The sequence below is a fragment of the Apteryx rowi genome, unplaced genomic scaffold, assembly GCF_003343035.1.
Source record: "Apteryx rowi isolate R43461 unplaced genomic scaffold, aptRow1 scaffold_549, whole genome shotgun sequence".
In the NCBI taxonomy this organism is placed as follows: domain Eukaryota; kingdom Metazoa; phylum Chordata; class Aves; order Apterygiformes; family Apterygidae; genus Apteryx; species Apteryx rowi.
The window spans coordinates 361,502-374,980 of NW_020450815.1; the positions used below are offsets into that span (position 1 = coordinate 361,502).

At 39.0% G+C, this 13,479-nt stretch overlaps 1 protein-coding gene across 1 annotated transcript in view; it reads right to left on the reverse strand.

Moving 5' to 3' along the window:
- Nucleotides 1-1,299: 1,299 nt before the first annotated feature.
- Nucleotides 1,300-13,479, reverse strand: part of PLEKHG4B (pleckstrin homology and RhoGEF domain containing G4B) — a 45,001-nt gene continuing 32,821 nt past the window's right edge. Inside the window, exons 15-23 of the mRNA XM_026081385.1 lie at nt 10,180-10,432; nt 8,385-8,474; nt 8,044-8,268; nt 7,300-7,470; nt 6,298-6,478; nt 3,599-3,715; nt 3,011-3,280; nt 2,185-2,396; nt 1,300-1,443 (exon numbers count right to left, since the gene is read on the reverse strand). Of these exons, the coding sequence (XP_025937170.1) occupies nt 1,300-1,443; nt 2,185-2,396; nt 3,011-3,280; nt 3,599-3,715; nt 6,298-6,478; nt 7,300-7,470; nt 8,044-8,268; nt 8,385-8,474; nt 10,180-10,432 (1,663 nt within the window). The remainder of the gene's footprint in view (nt 1,444-2,184; nt 2,397-3,010; nt 3,281-3,598; nt 3,716-6,297; nt 6,479-7,299; nt 7,471-8,043; nt 8,269-8,384; nt 8,475-10,179; nt 10,433-13,479) is intronic.

Consider the following 13,479-nt stretch of genomic DNA (forward strand, 5'->3'; position numbering starts at 1 on the left):
AAAAACATCTCAGCCAAAAAGCAGAGGCACTTTGAGGAAACACATAAACCTCAGTGTATGTAAAAGTCAACGCCAAGCTCTACACCACTGCCACCCCAAACTTACAGGACTGCTGTGAACTAACACACACAATGTATGCCACGCTTTGGCTGCAGTAACTCAAACGCAGTGGTTGTGATTTCACTGCTGGCTGGCTGGCCAGGAAAGTTAGTTTACATGCGTCACTGCTGATGCCTGGAATGAAGAAGGATCCCATAGAGCAATCTCTGGGTACAGACTGCACAGAGGACTACTTGAATAGAGTATCTCTGCCTTGGATCCATGTTGGCTGGCACATTAGCCCTCGTCTAATCCAAAATGAAGGGCTCCACTCCTTCTACTGCCAGGTATGTGCAACAGAGATCTACTGAAGCTTTTAATAAAAAACAAATCTTACAAGCTGGGAATAGCAATACTATTCTACCTACACATATGACTAATAAAGAGAAACTGTCTTAACACTGTGCCTTCCTATTCCCTTATAAAATAGTATTATTCTTTGTAATAGTAATGATTTCTTTTACTTTGCCTACTTCCTTGAATGGTTTAGAAATGCAGACCTTGGCCAGAGTCACATTTACATGCATGCAAACATGTACTATCTTGTGACTGCAGTGCACTCAGTTATTCAGAAATTCCAATGCTGAGGTTGGCAGGATTGTATTTCTGGCTATCTAGCCAGACACATGCAGAGAAATGCTAGTATACACAGATGTATCAAACTGTAGTCAGAGGGCTGATGTCCGTTTTGACTCTAAATTCATAGGCTTGTAGGATCCAGGAGTCATATTATATCATCACATCATATACTTTATTTATCCTCACAGAGACTTGCAAGCTTCAGGGGACCCAAAACTGTGGGGATATAAAATGGGATTATACTGCCACCAAAGTCCTTGTGGTAACATAGATTTTTATTACAGACTAAATAGGCCTGTGCCTTACGTTAGAATTCATGCATTAGGGAATTAACTTTAAAGAGTTAATTGCTCTGACTGACTAGCACTCACTTTAGCAGCATTCAGTCTTTGACTTCCTATTTGTTTCAGCATTTTAATTAACATCCATTATGAACTGTCTTGTTAAAACCACTGGTACTTGCGTTAACATTGGAGTGTTTGTTGTGTTCTGATTAACTGAGAATCTCCTTGGAACCAAGTGACATTTAAGCTTTGGCCCGTTTGGGTGCACATCCCATTGGACGGTGTCCCATTTTGCTCTCTTTTGTAACTCTAAATATACCGGTGGTCCAGATATTCTTTACTTGCACACAAAGGCTATTTGAATGGTACATGTAGCTCCACAGGCAGAAATGCCTTGGCTCAAGTTCCAGGTTCTAGGAGGAGCTGGTCGAACAGAGAATAAATCCAGCACTGCTCTCTTCCTGACGACAAGCTGTAGCAGCTGTTAAGAAGCGACTGCCCATTTGGCATTCAGGGTTTTTATCAGCACTGCTGTTCTGTGTAGTCATGCGCTCCTATGTATTCATGTCTCTTGTAACTGGACACTTTCATAAATTCTCCTTCTTTGAAAAGTCTGTCTAGTAGCACACAGAGTGCAGTGCTGTCAGACAACTTCGTTTTAGCCAGGAGATGCACTATCTCAACACCTCTGCTAAACTGCAGTCAGCACCAAGATGCTTTATTCCTGTTATGTTGTCTCAACTGTTTAAACCAAACTCATGAGCTCAGACTCTGCCATCCTCACACTGGCCACACACTTCTGTCATGAGAAGTCTAACTGAAGTATATGACCGTTCCCAGGAAAAAAAAAAAACAAAACAGGGTGGCAGAATAGGGCCAATAAAATAACTTAAAAAGATAAATGTTAGCACTCATGTAATGAATTACACCAAGAATTAACGTAAGATATATTATGTTTTGTTACTCAAGCAACGTATCTTGTACTCAAGGAAGTCACTCAAAGCACAAAGGTAACTGAAGGTAGAAATTTGTATCAGTAAATTGTTTTAAGTAAGTTCAGGTAGACAGAAAAAAAAMCCCCAAACATTTGACTGTCTTAGCTGGACTAAAATTTCCAATTTCTTCAAAACTAACTCTGAAAGAGGGGTTTTAAATCTATCAACAGTAGAAGCATAAAATACTTAAAGAAAGACTGGCTTTTTGCCAACAACACAGTACTTACAGCTGTAACATACTGGCTGTTGTACTTTGATCTGGGATTCTTCTCAAGGAGAACAGGAGACATGCACTGTGAGGAGTATTTGGAACTAGCACTTTTAACACCTTCATCCAAAAATGTCTCTGTAGGAAGATGGGACTCAGAATGGGCAGAAATGCTAAAACCACTCACACTTTCACCTGAGGTGCACTGAGATGATTCTGAACTCTCTGTGACTATAAGCAGAAAAAAGAGCACAAATAAATAAATAAATATGTGTAATGAAAAGGAAATGCATCGTAAATTAGCACAAACTACTTCAACACAACACAGGAAAGTAAACTCCCAGTTTCCAAAATCTTAAGACCCTTACTGTCCCAAACTGAACATAAACCTCCAAACACAATCTGACTGGAGGTCAATACCATAAAAGACAAAGTATTTGGACTTGCATTATTTACTCATTCAACACCACAGAACACCGATGAAACACTGTCGTTACAATGCATGTACTGCAAAAGCCAAATATGGAGGATAGTGATGGTTTTTGAAAGCAGGAGCGACATGGTGCCTCAGGAGTGACATGAGGATCATGGCAGCAACTCTGCCCATGTCTGAGCAACAGTGAGGCCTCTGGAGTGCACCAGGAGCTGTCTTTGTTGCTACTGCTACATGATATATAGTTAATTGGAGCAATGATATACCTTAAAATCAGAAATCATAATTCATTAACACATAGCTGTGCTATTCAGTGTCCCCAAATGCGTCCCTTGACGGATATATGCAGCAATCTGTTCAGACCTACCACGTGAAAAATATCCTTTTCAGCAAAAGGCTGAAATCCACTTACTCATTGAAGGCTGGCTTCCCGTTTCCTGCTCCAGTTCATCTTCCTCAACGCAGCTTCTAATATCACATGACCAGTGGTAGAAGGGTAGCCCTAGCAAGCCTGAATGAGATAGGCTGGAGCAGACATGCAGGTTCAGTGAACCTAGAATAGATGAAGATGACTGGCTGCTGGAAGATGATGTGCTGCTACTAGAGATAGTAGAATGCGGTCTCTTGAATGGTGTGGAATGGTCAAATGAGGACACTGCTATTGACACTCGAGATCTTGACTCTGTAAAAACAAGACATTTTGGTCATTATGGAAAAAGTGAAGGGAATGTTATCTTGAAAACAAGATCAGGAGCAACACTGAGAATTACGTTTGACCAAATATCACCTACTGCTCAAAGCAATCTTAATAAACTGAGATAAGTTCTTTTCAGTTCCAGGACTATCTTGCTACTCTTCTGACAAGGGAAGAAGAAATGCAGTGATATACCCTATTCTCAACTTTCTTGGAAAAGAAAGAAAGGATATGAAATAACTATTCAAAGTTGTCTTCTGACCAGACCCAGATGCAGAAAAACAAAGTGTCTGTATGGCATCATACCTGTTCCCTTCATGAGGTAGTCAATTGCTCGGTCGCTTATGGCTGCTTCGCTGGGTTTGATATCCATGAAAGGTTTATTGCCTATTCCCATGGATACCATCTCTTGTATTCGGAGTTCTAAAATGGAAGTTGTACATGCATAAATATTTGGCAGCTCTTTGAAGATTTACTGAAGAAATAGGATATCTTCATCTATCAGGTGCTTCCTGTAGTTACCAACTGAATGACTCCCTTCCAGACATTTATTAAGTAGAAAATAGCAAGACCAAGTGTTCCTGAACCTCACTGCTTTTTGTGTTATTTTCTTCAGGATTATAAAAGAGAATTCAGGGATGCTGCTCTCCCCTTCTCGCCCCCTCTCAGGCCCATACATACCAACACAATTGCATCTTTCCCAGTTACTTCACTCGTAATACAAACTTGCTTTGTCATCTCTTAACAAGCTAAAGACTTCTCTTAAAGGGAAACAATATAATGATTTTACCACTATAGCTTACTCAGTGTTCAAGACATTATGTTTCACCAATCAGCTAATTTGAACTTCAAAGCAGAAATCACCACCTTTAACTGAACAAAAGTAATAACCAAGAGTTAGGCTTGTACTAACAAGACTTATATTTCAGTATTTGCATTAGAACAACTACCAAGAGGTAGTGATATCTCTTGGGCACGACACAAGAGGTCCTCTACGGAAAACTGAGAGACATGCATGCCAACAAGCCTCTCAACTAAACCAAAGAAACATTTTGGTGCTGCCAAAAAGAGGGCAAGAGAAGATGGTGTTTATTTGCCCTCGATTCCTGCCTGGAGCAAGGTAAATGCAATCTTTTCTGAAATCCCTGCCAGAAGTAAGTAACAATGCACTTTCTGCTGAAGGCAGAGCCAAGGAAGAGATGGCACAGTCAAATGTGCAGGGTCAATGAAAAGCTGCAAGACCAGTGAGCCAGTAGGCAATTGCAGTTTCTGAAAATGGTGGAAAAGTTGTCAAGCAGATGCATCCAGCATGTATATACACTGTGAAGTGTGGGAGAACTGGAGAAGAACAGTACCAGTCTTAGGCAAGTAGACAATTTGGAGTGGGAGGCAGGGGAACATGAAGGGCTCCTAGAACTCCCTCTGGAAATCACAGGGAGATCAGAGGGGAGATCTGTTTAGAGACTTGAGCTGTGCATCAGAAAAAGACTGACCTGATGACTTTCAGCACAGAAGGTGTTAAACCAGAAAGATCCCTCCACTGATGTATCTCTACCTGGGGAGTGGAGACACTGCCAGCTTTTCTATCCCCTGTATTGCTATGAGGAATGTGACCTTAAAAGATTCCTAAGTGATCATAAAAGGACATTCTTTTTGGTTTGTGTCTTCCTCAAAATAACAATTTGTTCGTTCGTTCGTTCATTCATTAAAAAAAAAAAAAAAAAAAAAAAAAAAGACCGAACCATGCCTCACAAGGATCACAAAAATCAGATCCCGCTCTGTGTGGAACGTTTCTGAGGACATACTGTGCTGACAAGGCTAGACAACTCATACAAATTAAATATTGCCCTGGATTATTTTCACGGAAGCATTTGTCACACAGGTTCAGCTCCTTAAGATCATTCCTCAGCATTCTTTTCTGATTTTCTAAGTGAAGTATTTAACTGCTGATAAACAGTTTCTTTCCAGAAAAGAATGGAAATTATACTCTTTCTTAATGCTTATAAAGGAGGCCTAAAACTAAAGCAGCATTTTGTTTCCCATTTTCCTAACGAAAGGTTTTGTGTCTGAGGTGATGGAAGAGGAAAGAGTGAATTTTTGAAGTTCTGATTCTGCCTCATCTTTTTCTAAAAGACTGCAGAACAGACAGAATTGAGAATGAAGAAACTGAGAGGATTCTTATTTCTAAAATCATGGTGGCATTTCATGACATGCCTAAGATAACAGAAAACTGGTCTATTAAATCAAGGAACTGGTGGTACACTGTGGGGTCAGATAAGCACCAAAACTGAAGCAAGGAAGGTGGCAGGAGAGTGAAGAAGCAGCTGTTGGGCCAGGAGGCTCCCTTTTCCTTTCCATACAAAGGAGTATTAAATCAATATGATTATCTTGCCTAACCTCAATCTCAAATTTGATAAACATTTAAAATCTCTGCCCTTCAGTTAACAGGAGGAAGTGTCTACCTTTCATATGTGAGACTGTCAATAATCAGGAAAGAACAAGCCCTCACATGATAAGATATTTCTAAAGTTCAGGTGCTTTCCTAACTTTTGCCAGTCTGAACATCTCTCCAAAAGAAGTCTTGATCAAATTACATAGAACCAAATAAAAGATAACAGTCCAATTTCTAGTCCTGCAGCTTACCTTTAACAAGCATCATTACTGGCTATGGCAATACTAAAACCAACCTTTTACTTTACACAGGTATCTGAAAGTAAACACCTTTACATATTTAAGCATGGCATTTTAAAATAAAATATCCCCCATACTTATGTAACTTAAGTAAAGGGTCCTACTAAAATTTCTGAAACTTCAGGAGAAAACTGTATTGAGCCGTAACTATTTTTGAATGCCATTTACTGTAGCTGTTTTCCAGTGTGCCTTGTTTAATCTGAAGATTGCTGTTGGCTTAAGATATATAAGATCTATTTCACCCTGTGAGAGGTTAGTCTGCCTACCTAGAACAAGAAGTTACCTGCTGAAACACCTTTACACATTTTGCATACCTCGATTGCTCAGAGCCTGTCTCCAAAGAATCCTTCCTATGATTTCAGTCCATGCAATTTTAATTTCTGCTGAGTTTGCTTGAAGGATGTATGTATCCTGGGGTCTTCTTCTGCTTCGAAACCAAATTTCAAACCTCAGACCACTATCTCCAACATTTTCCGTCATTCCAATCTCAGCAGTCTGAAAGATAAAAACAATTCAATGTTTATGACAAATAGAACAGACTAATTTCCTTATGTCATTCATTTCAATTGAAAAACCTGCTTGTCTTGATTTCTTGGCAATGAAGCTGTGAGTGCTTCCAGCTGACTTGCTTTCGCAAGTATCAGCAGTTTGCCTTACGTATGATCTCCTCCTAAAGAGTGTGAAAACACAGCAATGCTGCTACTAGAAGACAGCATGCATCCTTTAATGATCAGAGAATTGCAGTCAGTTAGTTAAACTGAGTCTGTAACACAGGATGTGGTATCTGAGTCACAATTCTACTTCTTCCAGTTGAAGACATATCAGCTGGCATAACACTTGCAAGATAAACTCCAGTTACAGCCCCAATTCACTACAGCAGTTTAAGCCTGCACTTAGTTATGCATATCTGTAAGACTGTTGGCAAACCAGGATCCACAAACAGTGGACATGACTGTATTCTTAATCCAAGTGACTGCAGATTAGGACTTTGTATATTCCCAAACACTCCTTGCTGTGCAAATAATAAGACACTTGAACATTTTGTGTGTTTTATACATTTACAACATAAAATAGGTAACAGAATATGCATATTTTGATTACTCAGGGCTTCTCCAAACTTTGAAAGAACAGCTTCTTTATTTTTTCCCTAGAACAATAATAACAAAAAATGACTTGTAATGCAATTTACAGCAGGATGCTAACTCCCTTCACTCAATACTGCTAAGGAAAACACAGTCCTGTTCGTGGCAGGCTCCTGAGAAAGGAGCATGGCACATTATACACATTTGCCTAACAAGACAACAGATTTAATTTACCTTGAATGACTGTTTGTACATATAGATGTCATATCCCCCATCAATCTTTTTTGTCTTGCTAAATAAGATAAGATCTTCAAAGAGGAAGACATGCCTCAAATATTTCTTCCTTCCACAGCAAACAATAAACTCTTCCTGACATCGTAGTTGCCCTTGCTCTTTCAAATTGACCTGTTGAGAGAAAATGACAATGTTTTGACAGAGAATGTGGTATTGATTTCACCAAGTGCAAGGAAGGAGGAGAGGATAGTATGTCTACCTCAGAGATGAAAATAAGCTGAGTTACAAGTAAACGTGGCATAACACTGTGGGGACACATTGCTCCGGATATTGATCCAGCACAGCTGCATTTGCACTGCTGATTAAAATAGAGTAATGTGAATGTGCTAGAACTGCTTTCAGATCTGATCAGATTATTGAAAAGTTCAGGTGTCCCTTCATCATGCTCACATGCAATTCGAGTCGTGCAGCCTGTCTTGGGGCTCTGCTACACGTCCTGCAAGCAGAAGCATTTTAGGATAGGCATTGACTTCCTTGCCACCACTTTTTTCTTAATTATGGTGTACAGCACTGAGCACTCTGGGCTTTTGACCCATGACTTGCAGTCATGCAGGCCCCAGAGCAGTACAAATCATAGGTGGTTCAACACTCCTTTCTGTGTTGCCTAGTCACAGGCTACCTTAGAGTAAAAAGTGCAGCAGAAAAGTCAAGCGAACGGCAAAGGAACAGTTGAAAAATGCTTACATCACATCCTTGAATGGCATCCATAGCAAGCAGGTCATTTCCATGGCGCAGCTGGAATTTCACCATCTCCTCAGCAGCCCTCAGGTCACTGAGTTCCTGCTCCTGGGTCTTCATACACTCCTTGATCATGTCCTTCAGTAGAAGTGCATACTTGCTCATTCTTTGAATGGGCTTCAGCAAATAGGAGGCCAAATCCATCTTATCACCCAGATTCTGTTGCTTGTTCTGCAGAAGTAATAGAAATGGGTAAGTACTGCTAAACTATGTTTCCTGAACAGCTTTAAAATCAGTAAGTGATGATCATGCAATTTACACGAAGTGAGAAACTAGACAGTAATTACTTTAAAGAATGCATTTCCATGGCTGGTTAGCAAGGCATCCGACTGTGGCTTGTTCTTGCTATATAAAGCATACATGCCAAATTGTTCTTCCTAAAAATGTGGAGAAGATATTGTTAGTCAGTTCCTTTCTGTCATTAGATTTTTTCCAGTTAAAAAAACCCAAGCAAATAAATCTGCAAAAAGATTCAGGGAATATGCAAAGCAGTCAGAGTTCACCTCAGCTTTCAGAAGCCTCCTTGTTAAGAACCTCACCAAAACTGATGCATTCCCCACTAATTCCAGTCAGCAGAAACCTATTAACTTTCTCAGACATCATGAAACAGTGTAGTACTCCAGAAGTACTGGAGAAGGCAATGGAGTGTATACCTAAGAGGAAAAATCTGAACTGGCCAAAAATTAAGCTGGATGGACAATAACCACATCATAGCAACTCACGCATTGTCAGTTGAAACATTCACTTAAACTCAGTGTTCACCAAAACTGGGTCACAGCCAAACCTCTGATGGAGAATTCTCTGCTATGCTTATTACTATATGGGGAAAACCTTGGGCTTATCGCAAGTCTTACACACTAATACTAGATGATTAGAAAGAGATATGGGGTGTGGAAAGGGCAAAAGATGGTGCACTGTTTGCCATCAAAAGGAAAACACAATGAGAGACTCCAATCAAACCAAACATGATGCTCAACAGGGGATGCAAACAATAACCACAACTCCATCTTCTTTGTCAGAGGGCCTTGCTCTTTTAGTTGCTTAAGCCATAACACCCTAATTGCTCCAGGCATTTCAGAAGCTGCTACAAATTGTATCATTGCATGGTAAACATGAAATAAATAGGAACTTGTGACTTCAGAAAAATAAAAAGCTTTTATGGGAGTTTAGTGCCAATTTCTGCAGATTCAGCAATAACTATCCACTTTCTCCAAAAAAAGAAAAAAAAATTTGGGGATGAGATGTGAGGGTAGGAGAGAGTGTTCAACATTTTGAGGCCAGCATTTCAGCAAGGCAGGAAGCATCCTGATACAAATCACCAAATTCTTGGCCATTTCACTCCTCTGTATAGCTGCCACTGGGCAGACACAGATATGAGAAGGACCAGCACTTCAACTAATCCATGTTCCTTTGCATGCCTGGTTCTGGTTCAAGTATGACTGCAATTCCTATTCAAGTTTCTGTACCTGCTTAAAATAAGGTTATAATTCTCCTAATTCACCTTTTGCTCCAGAGTAAGCCAAAATCAAGATTGTACATAAGAAAGAAGAGTGACATGATATTTCAAACAGCAAAATGTTTAATACCTGATTTTACTTTCTCTAAGCGCCTTTGAATCACTTTTCATTTACTGAAAAATGTTTGTGCATAACAGTTAAGCCAAAAGGAAGCTGGAGACAGAATCATTTATCGCATATCCAAAAATCATAGGCAAGCTGTAAGGCCAGCTTTGTACAAGCTCCATCTTAAAACTACATGTATAAAATCCATATGCATATCATACCTGCCACACATACGCTACCTTTCCTACTAAAAATCTATTGCATTAAGCACACATCCAGAGCAGATGCATAAAAAGAAAATCCCCAACAATTTGATGCTTTACCTATTAGAAACAAGTAAACATGGTCAGGAGTTGCATTTAGCTCCCTTTTGAAAGGGGGAACCTGCACTCTTACACATGTAGTCCTCATTTGTCATGGCACAGCTTGAGAAATGTAATTCAGCCAATCCAACAGAGTTTGAAGTTAACTCAGAATGTCAGGCTTGAAGGACGTATCCTCCTTTGAGAACAAGACTTACATGTTTGAGAAAGCAGTGGCTGACACACAGTGGGAAATCTCGGCAGCGCTCCAGCTCTTTTAGGAAGTATTGGCAATGGAAATCATAGAGCTTCTCCAGGTTCCCAAAGATAGTGTTCCTCTTCCCGCGCAAATCCTGAGGTAAGTCAGTTCTTTCCATTTCTGGAAAATAGTTGTTGATGATATATCCTAAGGATCTAACATACTCCCTTTCTGTTGTGATCATCTCATCCATTATATGTTGTACTTTATTGCTGCAAGACAGAAACAACTACTTAAACACTGACAGGTTATTACAAGGTGTAATCCATTGATTACTGGTTTTGCTTGCACTTTTTATTCATSTCTACCCACTTTTGAAGAAAAAAGCACCCTTGTATTGGCTGCTCAGCCACGTAAGAGATCTCTTGTCTTGGGTTACTTCTGATTTCAATTACAACTTCATGATCTTCCTAAACGCAGCTGTTTTTCATGGACAAAACAGAGGATTGGAGCTGGTCCCGCGAAAACCAGTTATCAGAAAAAGGAAGAAAGCAAAAACGTTTGAGCCACGCTGAAGGTACTTTGTCATGTCAAAGACTCCATTATTGCATGTGCAAAGGTTTCTTCATTTTTTTCATTCTTCCATTTAAAACTGGAAACAGAGCAAAATTTCTGGGATGATAAACTAACCTGCAGTTGAATTCTCATGATTTTTCTTAAACAACATGTCCTCTGACAGGCTGTGAATTCCCTGAGAAAGTTGTTCTTAAGATTAAAGGACATGATCTTTCTCAAGCAAAGATATGACTTACCACTTCCAGCAAAACAATGCTTGGCTAAAGAGTGTGTAGGAGAAAGCGAAGCAAGGAAACAAGCAAAAGGAGAGGTGGTGGTGGAAAGGAGGGTGTGATTTTTGGTGTATGCAGATATTTGACAAAACTGAAACAAAACCACATTTCATGGAGATTTTATATTTTCCTTGGAAAATGAAGTCAAGAAATAAAAATAAATAAAATTAAACTCATTTCCAATAAAACTTCTTTAACATCATGGACTTCAGTTGCTGAAAACTGAAACTATTCTAAATCCCTGGTTATACAAACCAGAGAGAAAATATTTTAGTACTTTTGTAGGGTTTCTTCTTTCCTCATAATAACAATTCTTCAATGATTAAAATATACAGCAGTTTAGAAAGTCTTTTTTGGATAGTTAATAATACAGAAACATGTTTTAAAGAGAATAAATTATAAAATTACATTAAGTTATTAAATTGTATTAAATTATAAAGAGAATAAAAAACTATAAAGATATTAATTATAGCAAAAATTGCTGCTGACTAAACCTCTATTTTTCCCAACTACAGAATATTTACTGCAGTTTTAATACATGGTTGAGACAAGCAAGCAAAGACAGAAATATATATATTGTTAATGTATTTCATTTACAAATCTAAGCCTTAAAGAGATCAACTATCAATTTAATCGGTATTTTTTGTTCAAAAGGGGAAATATCTTTTTCAGTAGCTCTAGAAATGAATCTGAGACTTCACTCTCTGAACTTTTCATTTAGAATCTGAATTTGGATCTTATTTTTGGGGCTACGGCCTCAGCAAGACACCAAAAAACAAAATCCCACACCCAACAATCAGAACATTTCTGGGGATCAAACTGGGGTTCTAGCTGTAAATGCTAGTTCCTTGTACTATCTTACTATGCTTTTTATCTGTGGATGGAACTCTGCCCTATGGCCCTTAGTTCCTGCCTGTTTGAATGCTCCYGCATTTGAGCAGCAAGTGGCTCATCATTTGAGTGAAAACAATATGAAAGAGGAAAGCATGCTGTACAACATCTCTGAGCAGTAATGTATTACTAACAGCTGAAAAATGGGGCAACGCCAAAGTTTATTTATGGTGGGACGGCTGAATAGGCTTTTCCCTCCTCTGCTTTAGCATAAACGTTTCCCTCGTAATTTCAAGAAAGCCATTTAAGCCAATTCAACCCAGAAATCATCATAAGGGCAAATCACCCCTGGGACACGACATGCATACCCTGCACGTAATTCCCACGCAATGGTCATTGAGCACCTCCCCACATTGCGGGACACCTCCTTTAAGAGAAGGATACAGAGGTGCACAGAAGCCCTGTGCTCTCCTGCCTTCATGAGAGCCTGAGGATTTTGAAAAAGGATTTTTCTAGACATGGAGGAAAAGCTGGAACTGCAATCCCAAAAGCTCAGGATATTCACAAGGGAGTAAAAAACCCTAAAAAAACCCTAAACCAAAACCAAACATACCTTTTAAAAAGTCTCAGGTTATTTGCTTTTCCTTGATCACTTGAGCTTGGAAAAAATTGCCAGTGTGCCTATCTTGCTTTTGTCCAGMGAGATCCAGTAAGCAAAATACATATGAAACTAGAACCTACGGGCTCAACTCCCTGCTGACACACAGCATGCACATGTCGATATCTAAAGTTAACACTGAAAGACGTTGCTGTACCTCTAATTCTGTTAGAGTCATTTAAACAGGCTACATCTTGCTTCCCTCTCCCTTGATTCCCTGGCACAAAAGAGCATATAAAGGAAGCAAAAGGAAATTAAGCTACACTTCAAAGAGAATCCTGTAATACAAGTTTAAAAAACTACAGAGGAAGTTACTGATTTTGATAGATCTAAGGCAATCTTCAATTTTGCTTCTACTAAATTACACGGACAATGAAAACTTTATTGTAACTTAGGCTAGCCTAAGACTTAAAATCAGTCTTCACATAAAAATTACTGCATTATAATTTCATGCTAAACCAACTATCTAAACCAACACCTACGCATCCAACACAAAGGTCTTTCCCCACAGACAATTATGGCTTCTCTACATGTAGATTATTTCAAGAGCAGGAAATGCTGAATACATTTATGCTTGAACTCTTATTCCACAACACAATTACCACCTTCTGCTCTGTCTAAACATACATTTGAAAATGATAAAGGAAAAGACATGAGACTTTTTATTGTGAAATAAAAGCATCAATTATGGAGGCATTTGGAAATATGTTTCACTTAAAAAGAAGTAATTTTCACATGTACATTAATCCTTACATATACAAGTAAATTAGAAATTTTGTTAACCTGTTTCTTAAGAGTGGTTATAGCTAGCAGCAGTCTCAGCTGCATATTTACAGAAAAAGGCATAGCCTTGTCAAACTGACATAAAAACTTCAAAAGCCTGGGGCTTTTGTTGTTTTACTCTCTGATCCAGGTAGATGAGATTTTAAAACAGACAGCTACATTTGCAAACAGCTAAGCACAGTTCTTTATGTTTGCAGGA